Raw genomic sequence first — 15,331 nt, forward strand, 5'->3', positions numbered from 1 at the left:
ATCTACAAATTCTCAGATGCCGTAATGATGAGCATTATGAGAACCTAGTGAAATTGGGTTAGCAACTTTTTCACTTACATAATGTATATACTAATTTATACATTTTGTAAAAGTGGTGACTGTCTACTTTGTGAACATATTGAAATTAAGTTCTAGTATCAATAATTGTAAAAACCAAACCAAATATTATCCCTTAATAATGAAATATGATGTGGCTAAAATAGCTAATGTTTGAAAAACTAAAATGATACTTTTTAATCTGTAAAGTCTTCTTGTTTTATCCCACTCTAGTCATTATCCTTTCTTCTGTTCAAATGCACTTTTTTTTTTCAGTTTGGAATCTAGCTACTGATGGGAGGTAAATCTCTCCCAAGTTACCACTTGTCAGCAGATACATAGATAGTCTGTTTTCTTTCTTACCTGGAGCATATACTGTTAGAAGGTATTTTTTTGGCATTTTCTGTTTACTTGCTTTGGAGTTACATCTGTCTTCTAAGTACAGCTATTTTTGGTACATAAGCAAAGGAAACTTTCTTGTAAAAGAACAAAGATTGAACTCACAGATCACCAACTAAAATTGAGTAACTATCAAGACAATAGTATCTTTAAATTAAAACATCAAACATATTAGATAATGCTGATACAGTACATTGACAAATGAATTAACTATTTTTACAGTTCTTCTAGGATATCCAGTGTTAAAAAGAACTGCTGTCTGTATTGGTATCTCAAGTTCACCTGTTGACTTTATTACAAGGATTTCTGCCCACTTCATTATTAATGGCTAAAACGATTGGTTTTCCACAAACCTTTCATTTTTCTAACTTTTGTTAAAGTTAGAAAATACAATTTTGTCAAAATACAAATTTGTTTAAAGCAAATCAGCTTTTTCTGCTATTATGAAAATGACACTATTTCATCTTCCAGATGATAGTTCATAAAGATCTGCAATTTCTAGTGCCAAAAAAGCAGTTAGTTTTTCATCCACCAGAGTTTTTCTCTATATTAGGATTTTGCTACAGGTGCAGCGCTGTGATGTTCAGGTTTGTGCAAATTTGAGTAATGTTTCCACAGCAAGAAAGTTTTACTGCAAACAGTACTCTGGTAATTTTTATACAGCAGAAAAATGTTATTAATGTGGAATAATTTCACATGGATTCAGTTGCTAATGATTAAACTGTTTTGTGATTTGTACAGATAAACACAAGGACTGCTCTGGTGTAACTTTACATCTGACGCATCAAAAGTAAGTATCTTTAAAAATACTTCTGATGATTTTTTTCATGAGAACAGAGGCATGGAAACCCCTCGTTCAGATTCATTTGAAAACCTGTGAAATAAAAATAATACATACTTCATAATATTAAGAATTTTGAAGCCATGTGTCATCTGTTGGCAAAAATTTTCGTTTCTGCTGAGAAACTTGAGGAAACAGTGCTATCAGTACTGAGGTAATCCAGCTTAAGAGTTTCCTATTTAGAAGTCTGGGACAAGGACAGCGATTATGTAGATTATCGTTTTGTCCTATTTCACATACTTTGTAGAAGTGCTTTAAAAATTGTAGCTCAGTATGAAAGAAAGGAGGGAACGGGAAATGTAATCCAACATTTAGAAATTAGTGGTATTAAATGGTATTGCATATAGTGTCACTTGCAGTCGGGCTTTACAAAGGACGTGCTTATCAGAACTTGGGTTTTGCATTGCAGGCAGCCTTTGATTGCTGGAATGTATCTTATGATGTCTGTGAACACTGTAATACCACCAGGTGAGAAAGGTGAGTTGTAACTCTGCAAAGTAATTATATAATTTCAGCATCTGATTTATTTTTACTGCTTATTGCAGAAGAAAATTTAGCAGAGACTTGCTGAATTGTAGATGGACAAATTAATTGCTTAATTAAACAAATGAAAAATAGTTACAATTTTAAAATTGTACCGTATTTCCTGATGACTACATTGGCAAAGGTGACCAATGTTGTAGAAAACAGTGTTATACAAAACAATAATGATCTGTGAAATACTGGAGTTTCTAGGATTCTTAAGATTATTTATGTAATTATTTTGGTCTTCATGTTTTACCAAAAAAGCCCTACCTATTTTCTTATTCGTCTCCCCAAAAAAACCATAAAATGTTTTTGACTTTTTTCATCTGCATGTCATTCATGCTATTTGTGATTTACTAGAGTTCAGTTTTAATAAATGAATTTCTACCGGTAAGGACCTATTCTTTAAAATTTTTGTTCTTATTTTCCTTGTTGGTTAAAAGGTCAAAATGCTGAAAAAACATTGTAAAACAAGGTTTTGAAACAGTTTCTATTCAGAATCCTATTCAGTTGACTTTATCTGAAACTCAGCTTGGCTAGCTAACTTCAAGCTAGCATGGAATATTGTGTTTTAAGGAAGCTGAACACTGACTTTACGCTATCCCATGCTATATCAGAATTTTAAATAAGTTGTCCAAGAACACCATTTGTCCCATTTACAGTTAGCAGCCTAAATAGGATGAGGTAGTCAAATGCTCAGCTGACTCCAACTGTTTGCTGAATTCAGCAACTTGAAATCTTTTTTAATTTGAATTGAAACTTAATGTATTTTGCTCTTCAATATGAAAACATATCAGACTAACCCACCCACCCGCAAAATACTTATCAATGCAGAAATCTACTTTTTCAGCTGAAAGCATAAGGGAAAGGCAAATAAAAACAGTTCTGTGGCTTTCAGTAACTGCTTTCTCATGTTCAATCAGATTTGCAGTACTTAAGTAAAGTGTGAATTTTGTTAAAACAGGAAAAATGCATCCAGTCCCCAGATACCTTTCAGAGAGGCATCAGCACAGGAACATCTCTGTAGATTCTTTCTTAGCTAGTATTACTGCACTTAACACAAGCACTAGCTGGGCAGATATTGTCTGTCCCGCACTTCTCTGCTAAAACCTGCATATAAGTCTTTAAGACTGGACATAGAACTATAAGATCTTAAAATCAAGCTTTCATTATAGATCGTATCAGTTTAGAATTATATCAGTTTGTTTTAATTTTCTCCTGAGTAGACTATTTACCATACCTATGTTTAAGTATCCATCAACGTAGTCTGTAAGCAAATGTATTACTTCTCTTCATTAAAGAGCAGTAGTGTACACTGGAAAAAGTACTACTGCGTTTCAGCCCCATTTTGTATGTACAGCATCACAGAAAGTAATTTTCAAGTGACTTGCACTGTATTTTATTATTTTTTCTTTACAGATGTCTTGAGATAGACACTGCAGAAATAAAAGATAGTATCCATTATCTTTTGAAATTATCTGTTGTCCAGTGTAGATATACTGTCTGTAAACCACACTGAATGAAGTACAGTAATGTAGCTTTTCTCTGATAAATAATCTGTCTTCTTTCTTTATTACCATTTTAACAGTGGTTGATGCAGACATTGCCTGCCATTACAAAAGGTTTCCAATGCACCTTTTTGCCTACAGAGTTCATACACACAGATTAGGTAAGAGTTTTGTTGCAACGTAGGAATATCAAATACTTAACAGAAAAATGTCTACACTACAACATATATTTTAGAAGTATGTCTCCTGTTCACATACATATTGGTATGTTATAGGTAAAGTAGTGAGTGGATACAGAGTGAGAAATGGTCAATGGACATTGATTGGTAGACAGAGTCCACAACTACCACAGGTTGGTTGTTTTTTAATTCTAACTGTAAATTTGATGTATCTTTATTTAAAACTGAGAAGCTGAATTGGTAGTCATGTACCCATAGATTTGTTTCCTGCTGTTTCCACTGGTACATGTTCATAGAATCATAGAATGGTTTGGATTGGAAGGGACCTTAAAGATCACCTAGTTCCAACCCCCATGATAGGCAAGGACACCTTCCACTAGACCAGGTTGCTCAAAGTCCCCTCCAGCCTGGCCTTGAACACTTCCAGGGAGGGGACATCTGCAGCTTCTCTAGGCAACCGTTCCAGTATCTAACCATCCTCACAGGAAAGAACTTCTTCTTAGTATCTAATCTAAATCTAACCCCTTTCAGTTTGAAACGGTTACCTGTTGTCCTATTGCTACATTCCCTGATAAAGAGTCCCTCCCCATCTTTCCTGTAAGCTCCCTTGAAGTACTGGAAGGCTGCTATGAGGTCTCCCCATAGCCTTCCCTTCTCCAGGCTGAACCACCCCAACTCTCAGCCTGTCCTCATCGGGGAGGTGCTCCAGCCCCATGATCGTCTTCATGGCCCTCCTCTGGACCCGCTCAAGCAGCTCCATGTCTGTCTGCTGCTGGGGGCCCCAGAGCTGAATGCAGTACTCCAGATGGAGTGTCACCAGAGCAGAGTAGAGGGGCAGAATCACCTCCCCTGACCTGCTGGCCACGCTTCTTTTGATGCAGCCCAGGATACGGTTGGCTTTCTGGGCTGCCAGCACACATTGCTGGCTCATAGACTCTTTTATCCACCAGCACACGCAAGCCCTTCTCTGCAGGGCTGCTCTTGATCAACTCATCCCCCAGCCTGTACTGTTACAAGGGGTTGCCCCAACCCAGGTGCAGGACCTAGTGCTTGGCCTTGTTGAACTTCATGAGTTTTGCACAGGCCCAACTCTCCAGCCTGTCAAGTTCTCTCTGGATGGCATCCCTTCCGTCCAGCACGTCGACAGCACCACAAAGTTTGGTGTTGTCAGCAAACTTGCTGAGAGTGCACTCAATCCCACTGTCCATGTTGCCCACAAAGATGTTAAACAGCACCGGTCCCAATACCAACCCTTGAGGAATGCCACTTGTCACTGATCTCCGCTCAGACATCGAGCTGTTGACCATGACTTTTTGAGTGCAACCATCTAGCCAGTTCCTCATCCGCTGAGTAGTCTATATGTCAAATCTATGTCTCCAGTTTAGAAACAAGGATGTTGTGCAGGACAGTGTCAAATGCTTTGCACAAGTCCAGGTAGATGACATCAGTTGCTCTTCTCTTATCAACCCACGCTGTTACCCCATCGTAGAAGGCCACCAAATTTGTCAGGCATGATTTGCCTTTAGGGAAGCTGTATTGGCTGTCACCAATCACCTCACTGTTTTCCTTGTGCCCTAGCATAGTTTCGAGGAGGAACCTCTGTGCTCTGTCATCTTGCCAGGTGCAGAGATGAGACTGTCTGGCCTGTAGTTCCCCAGGTCTTCCCTTTTTCCCTTTATAAACATGGGCGTTATGTTTCCGCTTTGCCAATCAGCAGGAGCTTCACCAGACTGCCACAACTTCTCAAATGTGATGGATAGTGGCTTAGCCACTTCATCCGCCAGTTTCCTCAGATGCATCTCATCAGGTCCCATGGACTTGTGCACCTTCAGGTTCCTCCTTAGGTGGTCTTGAACCTGATCTGCTCCTACAGGCGGTTCTTCATTCTGCCAGTCTCTGCCTTTGCCTTCTGTGACTTGGGTGGTGTGGCTGGAGCACTTGCTGGTGAAAACTGAGGCAAAAAAGTTGCTGAGTACCTCAGCCTTCTCCATATCCTGGGTAACCAGGTCTCCCATTTCCTTCTGCAGAGGGGCCCACATTATCCCTAATCTTTCTTTTATAACCAATGTAACTGTTGAAGTTTTTCTTGTTGCCCTTGATGTCCCTGGCCAGATGTAATTCTGTTGGGCCTTGGCTTTCCTAACCTGATCCCTGCCTGCTCAGGCAGTTTCTCTGTATTCCTCCCAGACTGCCCTTGCTTCCACCCTTCGCAGGCTTCCTTTTTTTTTTTCTTTTGTTTGAGTTTGTCCATGTTGTTGTGCCACTGGAAATGAAGACAGCCAAGTATTATCATGATTACTTTATGATGCAAAAACTGTTCTGAAATGACTTTTCATATGTAAGCATTGTCATTCTGGAGTATGTGTGTGTGTGTATATTGACGTAAATAATATGAGATGCTTTCACTGATTATGGTGAATCATCCTCTCTTTCAGGCATTCTATCCAATAGAACATCCTGTAGATGTTAGCTATGATGATATCCTGGCAGCTAGATGTGTGTTCAGTGGTGAAGGCAGAACTACAGAGACACATATAGGGTAATTTTTGTTGCTTTGCGCCATTTCATAACCATTTTTTCCCAAGGTATTTGTTATGTGCAGAAATGTGTTTGTTTCCTGTCTTCTTCCAAGATAGTTTTAACAAACTGTTGAGTTCCTCCAGAATGATCTGGTTTGCTGTCTAGTCTGCAAAAGGTTTAACTCTGCACAATATTTGTTGCCTTAATTTATGTGAATAATTACTTTGCTGAAGGAGTCAGAATATTTTCTCAGGTGAAGCTATGCTGCCAAACATCTTAGTCAGATGTTGGGCTGTTTTGCACTTAGAGAAGGATTCAGAGTATCAATTCTAAAAGATGTGGTTATCAATAATTTGAAGCTATTGATTGCTACACAATTTGTCTTCATTATTTCAGAAAGAAAAATTATGGAAGCTTATAAAATTCTCATGAATTTTGATCCATCATAAAATCTAACCTTAAAAATTCAGAATAATATATCCATTACCTTTTTTTCAATATAAAAATACATAGGCTTTTATGAAAAAAAAAAGTACTTACTAATTAGTAAAAAAAATTACTAACAATGTTAAATCTGAACTGCGTTTCTCAGTGATGCTATTCAGCCAGAGACAGATAGAGCTCTCTAAAATCAAGTTGACAAATACAGCTGTAAAAACAGATGCAATATTAATATTCCCTTAGCTGGCTCAAGTTCTTTGAACCGTAATTTGCTGCATGTATAGAGATATGAAGATACCCTGTGGAAATCTCACCATTCTGGTAGTATGTGTTGCGGCACCCCAAGGGACAACTTTTTAGTGCATTGAGCTCCCTAAGATTGAATCTCAGTATAAGGTTAAGGGTTCAACACAAATGTATCGACTTTCAGTGGGCAGTTAAAATACTGATGAGTAGCATCTGAAGAAAAATGTATTGTTTGAGATGAGGATTTTACAAAGGTCATAACACTAACAAAAATATACCTAAACCCTTAATTTAACTGTAGACCTTTTTTTCACAAGTTATAAAAGTTTCTGTAATGTTTCTGTAATGTTCCCCAAAGTAGTTCCTGTTTGTTGAATAATCCTTACAGTTTAAGAAACAGTCCTAAGAGAATTATGATCTATTCTTTCGATGTACTAATATGCTTTTAATGGGGAAGTAATAGGAACAGAAATTAAAGAGAAAAGCAGAGCTTTACATCTTTATTGTATAATATCTACCTATGAATTTTGAGAAACAGCACATAAACATTTTAACCAAACATTTAAACTATTGCAGAAAACCTGAGACATAATATGTAAGTATATATGGTTGGAAAATAATTATCACCATAATATGAAATGAGTGGATGAAAAGGAATGCATTCACAACAATGCTGGTTCTGTGGAAAGACATACAGCTAAAATAAATTAAATTAAAGTTGTTTAAATCTTGGAAAATGTTGCCCTGATACTACATTTGTCTTGCTCCCATTCAGACTTAGTCGTTTGTTCAAAAGAAATATTTGAGTTCCAAATATAAACCTGAAAAAATGGGAAATGTGAACGTGAAAGAAAAGCTGTGAAATAATACATATTTGAAAAGGATCAGATCAAGTCTGCCTGTTCACTTTCCCAGTCTCTGTATTTAATTTTCTGCCTGTGTTTTTGTTTTTTCTTAAACTGGCTGAAAAAAAGATCTTAAAGCCTGATTTTTGATGCTAACTCTGTTTTGTTATGCTTCATACTGTTAATATACCAAGATCTGGGTAAGTTTCTAGGCATCTGGGACAGTGATCTATGGTGTGAAGGTGATTAACAAGATTTTTTTAATTTCTTTTTAACTTACGCATCCACATTTCTACTCATTAAACTCGTTCACAAAACAGGGTTTCTCAGGAGTTCAGATGTCTAATGGAAGCATTTTGGGGTTTCCGTGAATTTACTAAAACTGTTGTTGACAGAGTACTTTTTTTTTTTTTTTTTAACTGTAAACATTTAAAATTATCAACTTTGAAATGTTTAGGCACAGTAACTTGTCAGGTTGCAACAGAGTTCATGTGGGTTCCCCATACCCTTTTCTACTGGAGTTTTAAAGAGGAGGCAATTATAGTGACAGATACAGGGAATCCAACAGTGACATTAATGATTTCTAAAAGCTTAAGCAGAGCTTGCCAAGTCAGAGTCTGATTTTTGTGGTCTCAAGGGATGCTAACTTTTCAATGCATGGAAAAATACCAGTTCCCCTTTCGAAACAGTCTCTTCTCCCACATTCCCCCTGTCTGCCCTCCAGCTGGTCTCATTATTGTTGCTATGGTGAATAAATGAATGCTGCAGGATGCTGCTGGAGAAGTCAGCATTGACGTCTTTTGCAAACAGCTAATACGCCACCCCCCACCCCCACCCCCGTTTCTTTTTATGAGTGTGGGCTCAGTGGTTAATTGTGAAAGCTGATCAAAAAATCCTAATATAAAACCCTTTATTTTGTGAGCCTGTCTTTATAAGTCCTAACTTGTTCCATTGTCAGGATTGTAGTTATAAATAAAAGATAGCAACCTGTATGGCAGAGGAAAAAACCAGAAACATTACAGCTGCAAAGAGGGCCTGTATTGTCTGATTCACAATGTAATATTTTACAGAAAAAAATTCTTTCTCGTACTGGCTGTTTTTAATATTGAAGACAGGATAATGTAGCAGTACAGAAGAGCCTCTACTGTTTCAAGTACATGCATAACATTTATCGAAAACCCCCTTTTTGCTAGTATGTAATCATTTGGTTTGCACCCACTTTTCCTTACAGAAGCTTGTGATCAAGTTATTCTCAAGATGGCAGTGCTGTCTTCTCTTCAAGAGATACTTATGGTGTCTTCATGTATAATGAAATTAAGTTTTGCTGCATTAGAATTGGTGTGATTGGCCAATAAATGGATGCACTTGAACATAGGGGAAAAAAACCTGTTGTAAAAGACAGGTGCTGAAATGAAACATAGATGTTTTTTGCTATTGTTTTAAATTAGATTTGCCCACGATTGACAGAGAAGTCTCTGTATGGTGATGTAATGAATGGTACAGTTCTGTTGTATTTCATCAGAACATGTGCATAGTTGATAGCACACTGGAACTATGGGTATATTGTGGAAATGAGAATGAAAAGCAGTTTAGGTAGTTGATGCAATTTTCTGTAGAATCAAAACAAAATTGTTAGGAATTTCTGAGCTGGAGAGTTTGTGCAAATTGGTGTTTTCTAGCATAAACTTAAACCTTTTATATTGACTGCAATGAAGCTACTAAATGTTTTAGTATGGGACTTCTAAACATTTCATTGCAACTTTTTAATACTCTGTTAAACAAATCAGATGAATTGAGTAACAGCTCTGTTCAGCTCATTTTTTCCTAACTGCGGCGTCTTTTCTGTGTTGTGTAGGGGAACAGCCAATGATGAAATGTGTAATTTTTACATTATGTACTATATGGAAGCCAAGCATGCTGTCTCATATATGACCTGCACACAGAATGCAAACCCTGAGATGTTCAAAAATATACCACAGGAGGCAAATGTTCCTATTCCAGTCAAGTCTGATGTGCTAAAGATGACACATGGACATCATGAAGGTGAAAAAACCCTGTAATCCATTTTATTCAAGTTTTTTTGTGCTCATTGATGTGTGCGTTTGTGTTGCTTTGATATGCTAAATTTTCATAAAAAGAAAATGCAATTCTGATAAAATTTAAATCACTAATTATAAACCACCACAGGGTTCTGCTCTTGGTTTTGGTGGAAATGTCTGCCATCATAGTCTTTTGCAGTTTCTTCCTATTGTTGTCTTTCAATTTCCAACATATTTTTATAGCTACATGAGCTGTGTACCCAAAAGATTGACCTCTTTTCTATGCCAAATACCAGTACTCTTTATGAACAATTTCTTAATATTTGCTTTATCTTCTATCTGTTTCCTACAAAGTTGAATCATAACATTTCCGTAGTTTTCTGGATCCCACTGCCTTGTTATGGAAGGAGTAAAATGTTTATATTGAAGACTAGTAGGCATATAAGTTGCAGCAGCAGTATTACCCAGAAGTAATCTGACTGGTATATCTGTGTAGCAAAGTACAAATCTTAATCTTTTATTCCAGTTGTTTTACTGCTCTGCTGTTTGGTACAAATGCTATAGATAGCTAAAAGTATCAAATGTTCATTTCAGAAGGGCTTTTTTTCCCCAGTAGGAAGATACTCAATTCCATTCACATGCAGAGGTTAACATCATATCCTAAATCCATTTTTCAGAAACCAAGGATACTGGTAAAAGTTCTTTGCTGCAGCAGGCCAAAAAAGAAGAGGAAGAGATTTTGGATCAGGGTATGTACTTGTTTATTTTTATGTCAAATAAGGGACTCACTAATGTAAAATACTGATAAATTATATCCTGATTGTTAATGAGGTAGGAAGTTTTTCATCTCTTTATCTTTAATTGATGCAACTTGCAATGTCCTGTGCGACTAATATGATTGAATGCTATATAAGAAATAAAAAAAAATTAGTCTACCACTGATCTCTAGCCTTGTAGGTAAAATTTATTAGTGCATTTTAATCATTAGATTTTCCTGTTACTGGTTTAATTTTTTGAAGAAGGTTATAGTTTATCTGTAAGTGCAATCCTTAAGAATGGACACAAAGTAGTCCTGTAGTGTGTAACTTTTCTGTATTCTATATGTAACTATCTACTATTAGCTCTTTTCCTGTTTCTTAGTTTGTATTACTGTGTATGTGTTACGGAATAATATGTTCTTATGCTTACGTATTGGTTGTGCATGCAGTGGGTTGAGTGCAGCTAATGTTTAATACTGAATTATTTTTCACTACATTTGTGTAAATGTGAATATATGCATAACAACTCATGGAAAAATGTGTGCAGTGCTTAGTTGCAGGAAAAAACCATGACTGTTATAAAGCTTCTAGAAATACGGAGAATGTTATTTATGTTTCAGAGGTATATTAAGATAAGACTGTACTTTAAAGTTATTGTGGAACATATGCTATTAAATCAATATTGGTTTAGTATCAGGATTTTTCTTGATACTAAGTAGAAGACGTCATCAGCTACAGTTCCATGCTGCTTTCATTGAACAATGTTGACTAAACAATGTTTCCTAAATAAATTAAAGGTGAATTTCCTTTTGCCTTTAATGAGAGCAAGTGTTTAGAATTTTTGGTGACATCTCCCAAGGAGATTAGATTTTCTGTATACTCTGCCATTTTGCAGACTTAACTCAAATGATTAAGATACAGTTACTAAAAACTAGCTTCTAGAGTGTATGAATTTTTTGACTGAAAGTATGTTAAAATACTAGAGACAATATTTAAAATTCCATATCTGAAACTTACCAAGTCAAGAACTTGTCAATTCAAGATGGATTTTTAAAGGAATACCGTTCTAATTTTTTTAAGCCCGTTCCAGAGCAGAATGAGCTAGCTGCTTACAAATTTACATCAAGGTTTATGCTAACAAGCTGCTTCACCCTTACGTTACTAATAAGTGCATTAGCATTTGATTGAGGATCTTGTAATCTCTGTTTTATTGAATTCGTTAATATTTGAAAGAAAATGTTGAAACAAAGTCCTGTTTTTAAAATCTTTTTCATTTGTCTTTGAAACGTATTTCAAAGCCACATTTCTGCAATGCAGTCTTATTTGCTCAGACCACTATTTAGTATACATGCTCATCTAACATGTTTCTATGGAAACACACTGCATTGTTTTGTCCATTTGAAATTAGTTGGGTTCATGATGTGTAATATCAAAACACAGTTGCTGTGGGAGAATTTTGTTTCATGTTCATAATTGTTAGTTTAAGGTAAATTCTCACATCATTTGCAGGAGCCTAGCTTCAGTTTTACATTGATACAGCTCTAGGTTCAGTTGAATTATGTATATGTAAGCAAAAAAAGCAAAAGGAAGAATCAGATCAGGTTTGGTTTTATTTTTGTCTCCAAATGGGGAAGGGTGGGTGGCTGTTTTAGGAAGTGGGTTTTGGTCCTAAAGGCAAATGAGCACCTTGTAAGATACGCTGCAAAAAACAGGATCTGAAAGTGATCTGCTAAAATGTGCCTATAAAAATTACATACAAATTGGAGTCTGGTTTCGTGGGGCAAAGCAGTTTTATGTAACTGCGTTGCAAATTTGTCCATCTCCTCAAGTAACTTTAGTGAGGTAGCCACTATCAACCAAATTTGAACAAGGTCTTAACAACAAGACGATTCTACAGTTTGAAGGGAAGGGACAGTGGACCTCTAAGTGGCACTGAAGTAAATATATACTTTTACTGAGTTAAATGTTATAACATAAATTTTTCCCTTTGTGGTCTGGCACGACATACTCTATATGATAAGCTTATCTACAAAACACAGATCCGCCAAAACTCAGGCTTTGGTTAGTTGTATTGCTGCTGAGCTGTTGCTCAGTAAATTCAGCCTTTGATTTGATTCGGCCTTTGATTTGCTCTGAAGATAGTATTTCAATGATTTTTCTATAATTCTGTGGTTTATCTTGCAAGGTTTTTTCTTGATGGCTCATTATGTTGTAGCAACTTAATTTTGCCCTCCTTCTTTCAAATAACTGAAGTAAACTGTTACTTCACTAAATTGTTTTATTGCCCTGGAGGTATTACAAATCTGTGAGGTAAAGGCGTGGTCAAAGAGACAAATTTTGATGACAGTAGTATTAAATCCAAGCATTTGCCTCAAAAGGGGAAAATAAAGAAGCCTACCATGTGAAAGTATGTGCCTGCTAATAGTTTGTATATCAGGTGATTGCCTGGGCAGAGGTTTAAAAGACCGACTTCCTACTATAGGCAGGCAATTCATTGTATTGGCACCTCCAGGAGTTATCACTGCTTTTACATTAAATTTTTTATTTCATCACCTTTGCTCATCAGAAGCACATTAATAAACAATGTAAATATATTGAAATAAGTATGAACCATCACAAAGTGAAACACCACTCACCATGAAGACAAAGCTAAATCCATGTAGTGTTAAAATTAAGCTGAAATTACCTTAATGAAACTGACCTCGTTATATTGTTTCTGAAACCACAGTGTCACTGTTTGGTGAGGCTAAACTGTTCATAAGAAGTTAATTATTGTAGGAAATGCCATTGATTGAGACATTTGTGCATGTTGGAGAGTTTCCTGTTCCTGATGAAGCACAAAGTCACTAGCAAAACAAATATTATGGGTTTTTTTTGTTCATCAGTAGAAGTTTGATTGATTTGTGTTCAATCGATACAGAAGTGAAAAAAACTAGTACCTGTTCATAGTATTCACCATATCTGCTATGTGTTTCATTCTGTTTGTTCAATACTTTCCTGGCTGTAGTCTGTAGCATAATATAATATTGTTTAGGTTTGTTTTGCTATGCAAGCAGCGGAGTAGCCTTTACTATTGAGAAAGTCAGCTGTTGCTGTACCTGAAAGCTTTATAGACAGAATAGCAGTAGTTTCTTAATAACAAAGAAGGAATATACAGGTGTTGTTAATCAGATGTGCAATTAATTAATTAATTTGTTGCAATTGTTGACTTGTGGCTTGTGATTTGATATCTCATTTTGTGTGCATTAGATGTAATCATAAGCTTTCTTTTGAAGCACAAGGGCAATTTTTTTTCTAGTAAAGCAAATAAAATCATGTTTAATTCGTTTAAAAAAAAATTCAAGACTGGCTTCAACTGAAAATTCACTTGCAGCATATAAACCAAAAATTAAATTTAATTTTTTGTTTTGGAAGGGCAGGTTTGTGCACATGTATACATTACTTGCACATACGTGGGAGAGAAAAGAGACGGGATTTTCGTCTCTGATATTAATGTTTACTGTGACACTTGGAAAAGTACATTTTTGCTTGTGGCTAGCTTAGGGAATTTAGAAGTTAGTACCAAATAAGTAGCTTACATATTTTTGCCTCTAACGGTGGAATATGAAGTGAGAGTCAAAGTTGTGATTCTTTTGCTCTCAATATTTGTCAGTTGACTGCCAATATGGGTATTTTCTTCCCCTCATCCCCCATTATTTCATGATTACCATGGTCACAAGTTATTCTAGGATATTCCCGAAATGAACAGGTGCTACATGACAGTTCTGACTGCAATCTCTAGCAAAGTAGCAGTGATTATGGACCTTAATTTCGTAGGACAGGTTATGATAATGAACTAATTTAGTGTGAGTGTTTCCTAAACAGAGATGATAGAATAGAAATGTTAAGAGAAGTCTTTCTGTTCGGTTAAGACACTTGTTCAGGAGTGCTTGGAGGGGGATTCTTGGAATGAGGTTAAATATAAATATATAGTGATGGCCCATTGATTGTATGAGGGGGTTTCTTTGTAAGAAAAATTAACATCATAATCCATACAAAATGGGGGCTGATTAAGGTTACACGTAATTCTGTTGCTTATTACCTGTTGGATCCCTAACCCATCTTTTAATTATTTTCAGTTGTATGCTACTTTTGCGCCTGAGTGCATGCACACACACAGAGATATAAATACTTTTGCACAACATATTTATTACTCTGCTAGAAATATTTTGCTAAGTTGTAGCTGAATCTGTGTGTTGAGAAACCAAAATGTGTGTTCAACGCTGCACATTTTTCTATTTACTTGCGCATTTCTGTGAAAAGCTCATTACAATAAAAATGTTCTGAACCAGGCTTTTTGTGTCTGGGATAGAAATTTCTGATTGATTTAAATGAAAGGAGAAGGTATAGCTACTCCTCTTCCTGCTTCATATCTCTTAAAAAAAGAAGGGAGGGGGAAATGTGATGGGAGGCCTAGAATTTCTTGCAGGATAGGTGTTGAAAGAAAGATGAAAAGAGAATCAGCGTGCAGGCAGGTCCTTGATTTTTCAGGTAATGAAGTAGTGTATTTCTGTGATAGTATTACATGGCAAACCTATGGCAGCAGAGTCAACCAGCAAGAGTTGATGTATTTTTATGCAAGCACCTGTAGCCATGGGTTACATTCTTTTCTAAAATAAATTTGTCATAAATTAGCTTTGCTACTTTGTGTGCGGTTATAAGAAAAAAAAAAGTTCAATTTGGTAAGTGGTTAAAATTTCTTAGGTTGATGGAGGAAGTACAAGGCTTGAAACAGAAGACAAATTCACTTGCCAGTATTGATGTGGGATGCATAGAATGAAATGTTGGAGACATTTTTAGATTAAGGCCAGACATACGAGAAAATCTTTAGATGTTTTCAAGCTTGGGATGCATGTTTGGTGCTCTGAGATTATATGGGGTCCCTTCAATAGAGTACAAAAGAAAAAAGTGACTGAATTAATTCTTGGAAAAAA

General features: G+C 36.2%; 1 protein-coding gene across 9 annotated transcripts in view; it reads left to right on the plus strand.

Annotated features, from left to right (window-relative positions):
- PAM (peptidylglycine alpha-amidating monooxygenase) overlaps positions 1-15,331 on the plus strand; it is an 80,800-nt gene that overhangs the window by 36,171 nt on the left and 29,298 nt on the right. For all 9 annotated transcript variants that reach the window (XM_086479863.1, XM_009951690.2, XM_086479864.1 and 6 more), the window contains exons 7-13: positions 1,198-1,246; positions 1,707-1,774; positions 3,411-3,491; positions 3,606-3,682; positions 5,945-6,048; positions 9,417-9,604; positions 10,278-10,349. In XM_086479863.1, the coding sequence (XP_086335989.1) occupies positions 1,198-1,246; positions 1,707-1,774; positions 3,411-3,491; positions 3,606-3,682; positions 5,945-6,048; positions 9,417-9,604; positions 10,278-10,349 (639 nt within the window). The remainder of the gene's footprint in view (positions 1-1,197; positions 1,247-1,706; positions 1,775-3,410; positions 3,492-3,605; positions 3,683-5,944; positions 6,049-9,416; positions 9,605-10,277; positions 10,350-15,331) is intronic.

The sequence above is a fragment of the Leptosomus discolor genome, chromosome Z (assembly GCF_034619465.1).
Source record: "Leptosomus discolor isolate bLepDis1 chromosome Z, bLepDis1.hap2, whole genome shotgun sequence".
Taxonomy (NCBI): Eukaryota; Metazoa; Chordata; class Aves; order Leptosomiformes; family Leptosomidae; genus Leptosomus; species Leptosomus discolor.